The 13,762-nt window shown below is 41.4% G+C and overlaps 1 protein-coding gene across 2 annotated transcripts in view; it reads right to left on the bottom strand.

Annotated features, from left to right (window-relative positions):
• HHIPL2 (HHIP like 2) overlaps positions 1-13,762 on the bottom strand; it is a 29,416-nt gene that overhangs the window by 2,908 nt on the left and 12,746 nt on the right. Inside the window, exons 4-7 of one of the 2 annotated variants that reach the window (XM_058275249.1) lie at positions 13,717-13,762; positions 12,760-12,886; positions 5,347-5,492; positions 223-304 (exon numbers count right to left, since the gene is read on the bottom strand). The exon at positions 13,717-13,762 is cut by the window's right edge and continues 286 nt beyond it. In XM_058275249.1, coding sequence (XP_058131232.1) covers positions 223-304; positions 5,347-5,492; positions 12,760-12,886; positions 13,717-13,762 — 401 coding nt within the window. Of the gene's footprint in view, positions 1-222; positions 305-5,346; positions 5,493-12,759; positions 12,887-13,716 lie in introns of those variants that run through there. The other variant, XM_058275250.1, reaches the window with a different exon arrangement.

Raw genomic sequence — 13,762 nt, forward strand, 5'->3', positions numbered from 1 at the left:
CATGGTCCTCATTTCCAACCACAAACAAACCATTTCCTGAATATTCCATTTTTCCTTTAGACACATTGTTCTACAAGTTTGTCCAAACTGCTTTTCATCTGGAGTGCGTATTTCCTTCATTGATAAATTCTGATAATTCTAGGGAAAACTGTTTTTATTACCTGTCATGGAGCTACAGACTGATAAAGAGGCACCCACGAAGAAAACGAAACCAACTCTCACCTTGAGGGGTCGACCAGTTTGTAAATAGATCCATGTGGTGCATAGGCACTGGGGTAAGAGGTGGCCAGAAAATACAGCTCCCCTAAAGAAACAGGCAAGCAGAACATCAGGCTGGACGGAGACAGAGGGTTGGAGTCACAGAAAATCGATATGGGGTTATGGCCCTAAAATGCAACCCCTGCCCAGAATCTCGGAATCCTGACCGGTACCCAGGCCTCTGCTGGACCGTGAGCTCCTCGGGGGGAAAGACCATCCTCAAACCACAGAGCCCAGCTTGGAGCAAGGCACAGCAGAGCTACCTGAGGTGTGTTCATTGAGCTTAGCAGCTGTCTCTCTTATCTCTTTGCTCTCAGAAATTTTACCTCCATTCATCTCTATTTCCTTCCCCATCTCTTTTTCCCCGTAAGAATTCTCTGCAACACCTTGGAAACAGGAAAGCATAGGCCGAAGTCCATTTATTATTTGCTTTCTCTCTCTCCCTGCTGCTTCAGTTTCCCTCAGCCTCACTCTTTTCCTTGTTTCTTCCTGCAGTGCTTGAGCTCCTTATTTCCTTGTGACCCTCCTCCCCTTCGGCCTCTTGCTGTCCTCTCCATGCCCCACAAAAATCACTTCTACCTACTCTCTCCTTCATTTCATTTGGCAAGAGTCCATTTCCTCCCATTTACACCTGTTGGAGCTCCAGAGAATGCTGTTCCTTTCTTGGAGTAACTACTTCATTCTACCTTGTTTTACCGTTATCTGTGGGTACTGGGTTTACAAGCCCCAGCTTCAGTTAGGCAAACCTAGGTTCAAATTCTGGTACCACCAGTTACTAGCCGTGTCATCTCAGGCAACCTCTTAACCTGCATAACCCCCAGGATTGAATGACTGATTGATTTATAAAATGAGGATAATAATGTCTCACTTGATTGCTAGGTATTGAATTAGAGAGTGTTCAATAATAATCAGAAGTTAGTATTATTTTCTTCTCTCTCTACTCCAGGACTGGTGCTGTGCCTTAAACATCTATGTAAATCTGGTACCATGTCTGTACAATTGCATTGTGTGTCCTCCACAACTCTCCATTTTTTTATGGAAAGAAATATCCATTACATTGAAATTTTGCAAAGTCTAGAGGGTCCTCAAATGTGTAGAGAATGGTAACCAATGTTTGTCTTGTTCTAAGTATAAGCTTCATGGTCTTTACAGAGCCCCCCACACACGGTAAACTCTGCCAAATAGTCTATGACTTTGCGTTGACAAACTATATGTCAAAGGAGTTAGGAGACACCCTACCCAAGAGCTGTTTGGCCTCTGATTGGAAACCCCAGGCAGTAGGAGGTGATTCTCCTATTAGGTAAATGCCAAAGGTCCCTTTGCACAAGCCTCCCACGAGCAGGAGCCTCCGGCCACACGAAGGCCTTCCTGGCCTAAAAGGAGAATTTAAAACCCTGGACTGCTGCATATTCCCTACATGTGACTGTTTCAAACAGGCCACAGATTTCCCATCGCATTTTGGGGTAAAAATAGAGCTTGAGTTTTAAATTTCATCTGTAGAATCCAGCTGATATTTAAATACATATATATTCTTGGGGAGGGGGGGCGGAGAAAAAAACAAGTTATAAGCTTCCATGTAAAATAAAATGCATGCAGTGTGAATTTACCACAAGCATTATTACTTTGGCCAGCCCCCTTGAGAATGTGCTTCAGTTACAGTCAGAAATCCAATCCATTAAAACTTAGCAGTGGGCAGCTCCACTCAATAATTGTTTATTTACACCAACTATCAGCGATAAGAACTCAGTTAATAAGTCAAAGCAATAGTTGAGGCAAAGGTAAGCAAAATGGTTCAATTAAAAAGCTACTTTAGGACTCAACTGGCTTATGAAAAGTCAGAAGATTTAAGTTTCTGGAACACATATTTAACAGGTAAAGTGCTAATTATAGGTTCTAATAAAAGGGGCATAAGAACCATGTGTAGGAAAACTATAAATAGTCTAACTCCAATACATTGGGGGGATATATTAACATATTTTCCAAGAGAGGGCCAATGACAGGGTGCTGAATTCCTGGGGTTGTCTGCCCTGCCTATAATGTCCAGATGTCTTTAGAGACCTCAGGAGCCCCCCTGCTTGAGGCACTGTTTACAGCAGTCAGTGAGATCCTCCTGAGACGTGCATAAGTATAACCTCTGGAATGACCTCCTGATTCTCTTACCCACAGAAACTCACTTGTATTTAACCCTTTTGGTCAAGGTCTTTTTCCAAATACATCGCTAGTTGGTGCTTGGTAATAATCCCTCAGTGCCAGGGAGGCTCATCCCTGGGAGTCATGTCCCATGTTGGGGGTACAGTAGTGAGTTTATATGCTGTGTCTGCCTTAGAGAGAGGCCACATTTGAGTAACAAGGAGGTTTACAGGAGGTAACTCTTAGGCAATGTCTATTACTAGGCTAAGTTTGAATTTCACAAGAACAAGTTTCATAAGTACAAGCATAAATAGCAAGGGCCTGGCATGTTGGTCTGTCCTCTTTCACTAGGCACTGTCCATGTACTCTGGAGATTCTTGCCACTCTGTAAGAGAATGTAGCAGTCACACTTAATCTCCAGTTCATGGGACTCTCCCAGAACAACTAACAAAGGGATTATGATGGATAACGCCCATCACAAAAACACAGAGAGTATCTACAACTGCAAGCAAGATGGTTCCTTCCATCTGCTCCCTGGGATCTAAGCCCCCTCTCAATCAGAAGCAGAATGGGCATCAACATGCCAAATCCTCAAGACTGAGGTATGAATAAATATAAGGGGGGAATGCAACTAAGGACTAAAGCAGACTTCTTATTATTCTAGTAAAGGAAGAACTTGTACCATTGATATAAAGACAGTCATCATGAGAAGTTCTGAGGGGAGGGAGAGGGAAGAATGGGTGCAACATGGAGCATTACTGGGACAATGGAATTGTTCTGCATGACATTCCAATGACGGATACAGGCCATTACACATTTTGTCAAAACCTATAAAATTGTGCAGTGCAAAGCATAAATCATAATGTAAACTACAAACCATGGCTAGTAGCCATGCTTCAATATGTGTTCACCAATTGTAACAAATTTACCACACTAATGAAAGATGTTGCTAATGGGGGAATGTATTTGAGGGGAAGAGGTGAGGTATGTGGAAATCCCCTATATTTTCTATGTAACATTTATGTAATCTAAAGCTTCTTTCAAAATAAATTTTTTTAAAGTTACTTTTACCTATAGCCCATGACTGATTTTAAAAATTGTTAAATACGCAGTTCTAAAAATATCTATAAGTGAGGAAGACTATGACAGGAGTGGAAAATCTGAAACAGTTTATGCAAAAACACAAAAGCAAGTAACTCTGGAAGAAAATTTGCCTCGGGAACAGCCTCCCAGGCTGTAGGGCCGCCCTTGGGCAAAGCCTGGCTTGTGAATACCTTGGCAGGCCCACCCATAACCTTCAGCCGAGGACACTTAGTTTTTTTTGCCAGATATACTGACTAGTATTCAAAAACTGCCCATTTTCTCCAGAAAAAGTCTAAAGGCACAACAAACCAAGCCACCAGAGCTAGGACTCCTAAGCCACCTGAAAAGGGGCAAGCCAAAGAAGACGGCAGCCCAGGGCCCATGGGCCAGGCCTGCCCCCACCTGGGGTTCTCCCCTTCGGGGATCTCCCGTCTCCCCGGGGGCAGCTCCAGCCTGCGTGGGGAAGGAGGGCAGGGGGCTCCAGCCTGCGTGGGGAAGGAGGGCAGGGGGCTCCAGCCTGCGTGGGGAAGGAGGGCAGGGGGCTCCAGCCTGCGTGGGGAAGGAGGGCAGGGGGCTCCAGCCTGCGTGGGGAAGGAGGGCAGGGGGCTCCAGCCTGCGTGGGGAAGGAGGGCAGGGGGCTCCAGCCTGTGTGGGGAAGGAGGGCAGGGGGCTCCAGCCTCCAGGTGCACCAGCAGGGAGAGGCCCCACCACGGCCTGCGCTTTCACATCATCCACTCTCCACCGAGCTTCATTCTGCCAATCTGTGGTTTCTCTCCTTTTTTTATATGTTTGGGCTTCCAATTTGGAACTCTCATAGCTTTTTTCCTATTCAAAATATCTGAATTTTCCAAAACATCTTATAAAACGCTCGGAAAGGGTCCAAGAACCAACTGGACCTGTTTATATCCTGCTTGAGTAAAGGTCTTGTACACACACCCTTTGGCTCAGAGGGGAAAGAAAGCAAGTATTAGGAAACCTTCATGGCTCTTATTTATACCTGAAGAGAAGCCAAGTCTGGAAGGAAGCCTGAGAAATCCTTTTATTCTCTTCATTGCCTCCAAGCATGGCTATACCCAGAAACAAATACGAAACAAGCCTGGGTAAAATTAAATAAAAATTTAACTTTGGAAATGTAACATAACTTATGTAAAGCTGAAATTAAAAATGAGTTTTCTGATGCTAACAGTTAATTTTTAGAGCTGTGGCCCCTCCCCTCCCCTTCCCCCTCTCCTCCTGGCCTTACTGATGCCTTCAACGTGTGCCTGATCTGTCCAGGGGCTGGCCTCCTACCTGGCCAGCTACCTTCTTCTCAGCTCTCTCAAGAAAGACAGTCACTCTTCCCCGCTTACAGCAGTTGCCTTGCAAACTCCCATCAGGGTCAGAAGAAAGGCTAGTCCACCAGCTCGCCAGAGGTGACCCCTCCCAGGCCACACTGGCAGGATGTACACCCACTGCCCGTTTAGTGTGACCCTGCCCATGGTCTTATTAGATTAGAATGAAATCAGGGCGGGAAGGATCCCCATAGGCAAAGGATCGGAAAGACCGAAGTGTGGACTTGACCTGCCCTTCACAATGGGGCATGCAGTTCAAGCAAGGATGGGTAGGTTGGCAGGTTCAGACTGTTTCCTCATTGGTGAACACAGCAGAATAAGTATTATACATCACGGGGGTGCTGTGATTATTTAAAAAGATGAAAAGTGTACGGTGCTTAGCACAGTGTCTGGTACATTATAAGAGATAGCTAAATGGTGGTGGGAGTAGATAGGGTGGTTAGCATCTCAGTAACAATGATAATAATTATAATCAATGTCCACTCAATGCCTGTGGCTACCTCCGTTCCGGTAGGCAGAAATCAAATAACCTTGTATTCAGTACCTGCTTCATCTTCAGCAAAAGAGATGATGAACTTGCTGTAGGAGCTGACCAGCCCTGGGAAGGCACAGGCTTCCGTGCTGCCTAGGCAAATGTCCTGTTTCTTCCATTTCTTGGTTTTTCCATCTTCCTGTAAAGCCATAAGTCGACTAGGTGAAAAATAAAACCATATATTTTAGGAATGCATATTTCCACTATGCAGGATACTTTTCCACCTAGAATCAGGGAATCCTGGACTCCTAAGACTGGGTCTCCCGTAAAGAGGGCAATAACTGGTCTCCCCCATGAATCTAAAAGCTGCGACTTGTCTTGTGCTGATGGGGAAGCCCATTCTCTATTATGAAAAAGAGTTCAGTGCCCACGAAGGTTACATCACTACAAAAAACTAATCTTATTTTTATTAGGTCTGTGATCTTCAGCTAGTTGCTCAACATCTCTAAGCCTCAGCTTTCTCATCTATAAAATGGGGAACGATAATAGAATACCATAGGGGAGGGAGGTGAAGTTTAAATAAGATAATTTTCATAATGGTCTCACCAAGATACCTAGCACATAATAAAGGCTCAAAAGCTACTAGTTATTATGATTATTATTATTATGTCTATACAGAAACAAGGATATGCTTCATATCCCTCTATCATTTATCTGAAATAAAAGCAAGGGTCTAGAAGAAAAGGGGAAGTGAGTCAGGTAGACCAGGAGTACTCATCAGAATAACCTGAAAAGTTCTGAGTCCAGAGTTGCCCAAACTGATGATTCTGATGCATCTGCCCCAACTGGGAATCACTGACTTGATGTTAACCAGTGATATGCATAGAGTGGTGTGGTGGGAGGGAGAAAAACATGAAGAACAATGAAATGCCGAAGATCTCACCAGTGATGATAAAGGAACTCAACACTAACTAACTCTACCTCACCTCTGTAACCAAGAATCAGAAAGCATAAAGGTCCTTTCTAGCCAAGATGGAGTAACAGGACCTGACTTGCCCTCCTGCCTTGAACAACCAAAAACTGAGCAAAATAGAATGAACAATAGCTCAAAACCACTGGACATCAAGCAATGATGACTGATCCCTGAGCGATGGGAAACAAACAAGACGAGCCCTACAACCGTCCCAGCTTACTCCCTGGGGGGAGTTTCCAGCACAGAGAGGGAAAACGCAGGCACAGCCCAGGAAACTTGTAGAAAAGAGAGAGCTGAGAGTACAAGGAGACCATTTGCAGCAAGAAATATTAGAGGAAAGAGGGCTATGCAGAGAACAACCTCCCGAGATTTGCAAAGGGTCAACCTCAAGTATTCATCCATATACTCAATAATCAATACATGTGAGGAAACTACCTGAAGCAGGGGGAAGAATTAAAGGAAGAGTGGCCAGCACGTACACCAGACCAGGAATAGTGTAAATGTAATTCAAGGTGCACTGGGGAGAGTTATTAGGAAGTTCTTCCCTCAGAAGAAAGAAGTAAATAATTCTAGAATAAGCACCACATTGTCCATGCTTTGAAAAATACTAAAACCAAGGCCTGAAAGGATTAAACTATTTTCAAGCAATGTAGCTGAGTCCCAGAACAAAATTCAATAACATTTACAGGAATACAAAAATACCCACCACCCAAGAAGTAAAGTTTACAATGTCTGGCAGCCAATCATATACTACTAGACATGTAAAAAAGGAAATACAACCCTTAATGAGGAGAAAAATCAGTCAGTTGAAAATAACATAGAATGGATACAGATTTTAAAATAAACAGACAAGATCATTAAAATAGTTATTATTACCATATTTTATATGCTCAAAATGTTAAGTAGAAACATGGAAAACATAAAAAAGACCCAACTGAAATTCTTAAAGATGGAAAGCACAATGTCTAAAATAAAGAATAAAAACATAACTTGGGATGAACGACAGATTAGACACTGCAACAGAAAAGATTCATGAACTTGAAGACAAGCAATATAAACTATCCAATATCAAATACATGTTCATGTTTAAACATGAATAGATCATCAGTGAGCTGTGGGTCAACTTTAAGCTGCCTAATATGCATGTAATTGGAGACTCCCAAGGACAGGGAAGGGTGGGTAAAAGAAAAAAACATTTGAAGAAATAATAGCCAAAAATTTTCCAAATTTCTTGAAAACTAGAAACTCACAGATCCAAGGGGTAGCTTCAACACAAACAATATGAAGCTACAAGCACAAGAAATATGAAGACAAATCAAAGTACATCATAATGAAATTGTAAAAACTGATAACGAGAAAAGCTTAAAAGTAGCCAGAGGAAAAAAATGATTCATTATGAATGAAGGAACAAATACAAGGATAACAGCAGATTTCTCATTGAAAATGATGCAAGACAGAAGATAGTGGGACAACATCTTTATAGAATTCAAGAAAAAAAAAATTTCAATGTAGACTTCTATATCCAGTGAAATCATCTTTCAAAAATGAAGGCAAAATAAAGACTTTCAGACACGAAAAAGCTGAAAATTCATCACCAGCAGACCCATTATCCAAGAAATGTTAAAGGAAGTTTTTCAGACAGGAGAAAAACTACATCCAAAGGTAATATGCATCTCTACACAAAGAAACGATAAGAATTAGGTGTGGTAACTGTATTACTTTCTTATTGCTGCTATGACAAATCACCACAACTTGGTGGCTTAAAACAACACACATTTATTCTCCCACTGTTCTGAAGTGGTTTTCAGAGGCCAACGTCAAGATGTCAGCAGGGCTGCACTCCCTCTGCGGCTCTAGGGGAGAATCCATCTCCTTGCCTTTTCCAGCTTCTGCAGGCTGCCCTCATTCCTAGGCTCATGGCCCCATATGATATCCCGTTTTCTCTCTCTCATCACATTGACTGCATCTTCTCTCATCTTCAAATCTCTCTCTGTCTTCCTCTTATAAGAACACTTGTGATTCTATTTAGGACTGACCTGGATAATCTGAATAATCTCCCCATCTTAAGATCCTTAACTAAATCACATCTGCAAAGTCCCTGTTAACAGATAAGGTGACATCCTCAGGTTTAGGGGTCATGTGGGGGCCATTATCAGCCTATCAGAATAACTTTATGGATACATATTTATTCTTATTATCTAAATAGTTAAAAGATAATTGATTATTTGAAAAATAATAGCAATGTATGATGAGGTTTATAACATATGCATAAGTTAAATGTATCCCAACAAGAGCATAAAAGGTGGGAGAGGGAAAACTGAAGTGTGTTGCTATAAGGTTCTTACACTACAGTGGGGCAGTGTGATATCTGTGGCGAGCTGACTCTAGGATAGCCTGCAGTGATCCTCGTGTTGGGCATTCATGACCTTGTGAAGTCCCCTCCCTTTGAGTATGAACTAGATTGGCGACTAGCTTCAGACCAACAGAATATGGCAAAGGTGATGGGATGTCACTTCCATGATGAGGCTACATTTTAATATGACTTCTGTCTTCTTGTCAGACTCTCCCCCTTGCTGGCTTTGATGAAGCAGGTTACCATACTGGAGAGGCCCAGCTGGCAAGCTACAGAGGGCTACCTCCAGTCAACAGCCAGCTAGGAGCTGAGGACCTCAGTCCACACACTCCTAGGGAACCAAATCCTGCCAACAACCACATAAGGGAGCATGGAAGCAGATCATCTCCCAGGTAAGCCTTCAGATGAGGCTCTAGACCTGGTTCACACCTTGACTTCAACTTCATGAGAGGCTGAGAAGCAGAGGACCAACTAAGCCATGTTAGTTTCCTGATCCACAGAAACTATGAGATAATAATTGTGTGCTGTTTCAAGCTACTCAATTTTGGGATAATTGGTTTGACAGCAATAGATAACTAATACAATACCAGGCTACGATAACCTAAAGATGTATACCATAAACCCTAAAGCAATTACTAAACTAACAAATCAAAGAACTATAAGTAAACAAAAGAGATAATGTGGATCATAAAATATACGCAATTTTAAAAAAAGAAGACAGGGGAATGGATGTGACTCGAGCAGTTGAGCGTCTGTCTCACACAGGGGAACCCTGGGTTCAGCTCCCAGTGCCTCCTAAAGAAGACAAACAGTGAGCAGACAACAAGCAAAAATAACAAGCGGACAACAAGGAAAAAACAACAAGCAAGACAATGAGGAAAAACAAGCAGCTGTGGCTCAAGCAGTTGAGCACCCACCTCCCACAACGGAGGTTCCAGATTTGGTTCCTAGTGCCTCCTAAAGAAAAGAAACAAGGCAGAAAAATAGAGGAAAACAGGAACCAAAGATAGATGAGGCAAATAAAAATACCAGGAAGCAGATGTGGCTCAAGCAACTGGGCTCCCGTCTACCACATAGAAGGTCCAGGGCTCAATTTCAGGGGCCTCCTGGTGAAGGCAAGCTGGCCTGTGTGGCAAGTTGGCCCAAATGGAGAGCTGGCCCATGAGGAGTGCTGGCCCGTGCAGCAACCTGGCCCAAACGGAGTGCTGACCCGCGCAGGAGTGCTAGCCTTCACGGCAAGGTGGCCTTAGCAGAGAGCTACTGCAGCAAGATGACACAACAAAAAGAAACACAACGAAAGAGAGACAATAAGAGACACAGCAGAGGAGGGAGCTGAGGTGGCGCAAGAGTTTGAGCGCCTCTCTCCCACTCCAGAAGGTCCCATGATCATTTCCCAGTGCCACCGGAAGAAAAGACAAGCAGACACATAAGAACATACAGCAAATAGACACAGAGAGCAGACGGGGGGGGGGGGGGGGGATAAATAAATACATCTTAAAAAAAAAACAAATAGCAAGATGGTAGACTTAAACAACTATAGCAATAATCACATTAAAGAAATGCTCTAAATCTCAGTTAAGAGGTGGAGCTTGTCAGATTATACAATAAGGCATAACAACTATGTACTGCCTACAAGAAACACATTTTAAGTATAAGATACAAATAAGTTAGAACTTTTTTGTAGAAAACCATATGCCATGCTAACGCTAATCAAAGAAAAGCTGGAGGGGCTCTATTGGTATTACACAAAGTAGATTTCAGAGTAAAGAGTATGCTCAGGGATAAAGAAGATCATTCCACAGTGATGAAGGGATCAAGTCATCAGGAAGATAGAACAATCCTAAATAATTATACACCTGATAATAGACTTTCTAAATACACGAAGTAAAAACTGATAGAACTACAAGAAAAAATAGGCAAATCCAAATTATAGACAGAGATCTCAATATCCCTCTCTCATAATCAGTAAAATGACTAAACAGAAAATCAGTAAGGCTCTGGGACACTCAAGCCACATAACTAACCAGCTGGAGCTGGTTGACGTTTGTAGAGCACTCCACTCAACAAGGGCAGAAGGAATATTATTTTCAAGTGTATGTGGAACATTTACAAAGACTTACCATATTTTTTGTTAAGTCCTTGTAAAAACGAGTCTCTATAAATATAAAAGGATTCAAGTCAGACAAAGTATATTCTGTAACCACAATAAAATTAAATTAGAAATCAACATCAGAAAGATCTCTAGAAAATCCCCAGATGTTTGGAAACTAAATAATGTACTTCTAGATCACTTGTGAGTCAAAAAAGAAATAAAAATGGAAATTAGGGGGGAAAATTCTAAGGGAATGAAAACAGAAACACAATCTATCAAATTTATGGATTTATGTCACTAAACACACATATTAGAAAAGACAACAGCTCTCAAATCTATGACCTCAGCTTCCATCCTTAGAAACTAGAAATAGAAGAGCAAACAGAAGGAAGAAAATAATGATCAGAGTAGAAATCAGTAAAATAGAAAACAAGAAAAAAATATTTTTAAAAATCAATGAACCAAAAACTGATTCTTTGAAGCCAATAAAATTGATTAACCTCTAGCCATCCTGAGCAGGGAAAAGGGAGAAGACATAAATTACCTAAATAAGGTAGATGGAATCACTATAGTTTCTGTAACTGTTGAAATGATAATAATGGAATATTGTGAACAACTTTATGCCAATAAACTTGACAACTGAGATGAAATACACAAGTTCCTTGAAAGACACAGCACAGCAGGAAGAAATAAGATGAAGAGCATATATCTGTTAAAGAAATTGAACTTGAAGTTACAAGTCTTTCCATGTAAAAAACTCCAGGCCCAGATGTAAAGAAGAAATAAATTTTAAAGAAATAAACTGTAACTATGAAATAAATTTTATACAAACTCTTCCCTGTAATTATAGAGGAAGGAATTATTCCCAACTCATTATATAAGGCCAGCACTACCCTGATACCAAAACCTGACAAAGATATCTCCACCTGAATAAAATGCTAGCAAAAACAATACATATAGAAAAGGTAATACATCATGACCAAGTGGCATTTATCTGAGGAATGCAATACTGCTTTAACAATAGGAAAATCAATCAATATAATTCATCATATTAACAAACTAAAAATAAAAAACCACTTAGTTCTCTTAATAGAGGCAAAAAATGCACTAGACAAAATCCAACATCCATACCCAATACAAACTCTCAGTAAACTAGGAATAAAAAGAAATTCCTCAACCTGGAAGAGCATCTACAAAACACCTACAGCTCATATCATGCTTACTGGTGAAAAACTTCTGTTCAACATTGAATTGAAGGTTTAAGCTGGAACAATAAGACAGAAATAATAGTAAAAGTCTTCCAACTCAGAAAAGAAAGTAAAGCTGTCTATATTTGAAGACAAAATGATCTTCTACATAGAAAATCCAACAAAATCTACAAAAAGCTACTAGAAATAATAAGGAATTCATCAAGTTTGCCAGGTACAAGCTCAATATATACCAAAACAAATTATTTCTAAATACTATTAATAAATAATCAGATACTGAAATTTATCAAAATACTATTTACAAAAATGCAAAACATATGAAATACTTAGGTGTTCAAGACCTGTGAAACATTGTAAAATCTTCATTCTCAATATTACAAAACTGGAAACAGCTAAAGTGTCCATCACCAGGAGACTAGATGACTAGTGTACATTCATACAATGGAATTCAATGGAATAACGAAAAAGCAATAAAAAAAAAAAAACGAACTACTGATACATGCAACAACCTTAATGAATCTCACAGACATTATGTTGAATGAAAGAAGCCAGATACACACAAAAGAAGAGTACGTACTACATGGTTCCTTTTCTAAGAAGTTACAGCAGCAGAGCTAATCTGTGGTGGGCGTATGCTAGCTGGTGTGTATGTGGAAGGAGTGGTATATTTATGGGGAATAGGCAAAAAGGAACCTTCTCAGATGGTGGAAATGTTCTGCAGCTTGATACTGTTGGAGGTAACGCACTTGTACATACATTTGTAAAACTTCATTCCTTAAGAGTGTCGTTCACTATATGTAAGTGATACCTCAGTAAGAATATTAAAACAAAAAGAGAGGGGACGTCAGCATTTCCTTACCCACTCATGAAGTCCCCAAAGATGTAGAGGCCATTGAGATTTGGGGATTCGCACCCACGGTAGACATAACCTCCAGTGATTGACTTCCCCACCGCGTGGCTATAAGCATAGATTGGCGGAATGTCATCTGTCCAAGAACAAGGAAAGACGGCGCGTGCCATGGTCAAAAACGGAGGATTCGAGGAGGAGGAAGGGGGCGTTTTAATGGTAGGACAGGTGGCCAAATGAATCCTGCCCATTCTTCTCAACAGAGCAGCCATGGGAGTTGTGAGCTTCCCACCTAACCGTCCTCTGCAGGCTGAGGGCAAGTCCCCAAGTCCCCCATTTATGAGAGACCACCCAGCTATCCACACATCTAAGATAAGACGTCAGATATGCAGGTTCAAGGATTTGAAAAATATTGTGAGGATCTGGACTACTGCTTTGTAACACAGAAGCCAAAAAGACTAAGTAAATGCTGAAAGAATCAGAAAATTGGAATTTTGAGCCAATTGGAGTTTCAAAGTACAGCTTGATTGCTGATTTGCAAAGGAATATGGTTTTTAATATTTGAGAATTGTACTCTTACTTGAGTATATATGCACGATCATTTCAGTGGGTCTTCCCAAAACGACCACCAGATTTCCTCCGCCATTGGGTCTCAAAGTAATATGCATAAGAATCATGCCGGTCATTTATTTAAAATACGGCTTCCTAGCTGCCTCCCATGCCCCGACTCCACCCAAGATTCAAATTCATTAGGTCTGAGAGAGAGCCCAGGAATCCACTTTTTAACAAGCACTGCCCAAGGTGAGTTTAATGCCAGTGGCTGGAGGACCACTTTTCAGGACATACTACTATCCCACAGGACACAAACAAGGGCATGATGTAAGGACCTGCAGGATGGGACATCGTCCCTCAACCCCCTCCCTCCAAACCACTCATCCACGCCATCACCCAACCGACGTTCACACTCACCCAAGGAGGCGTTGTGACACAGCTTCTGGTCGTAACATTCAAACCC

The sequence above is a fragment of the Dasypus novemcinctus genome, chromosome 13 (genome assembly GCF_030445035.2).
Source record: "Dasypus novemcinctus isolate mDasNov1 chromosome 13, mDasNov1.1.hap2, whole genome shotgun sequence".
Classification (NCBI taxonomy): Eukaryota; Metazoa; Chordata; class Mammalia; order Cingulata; family Dasypodidae; genus Dasypus; species Dasypus novemcinctus.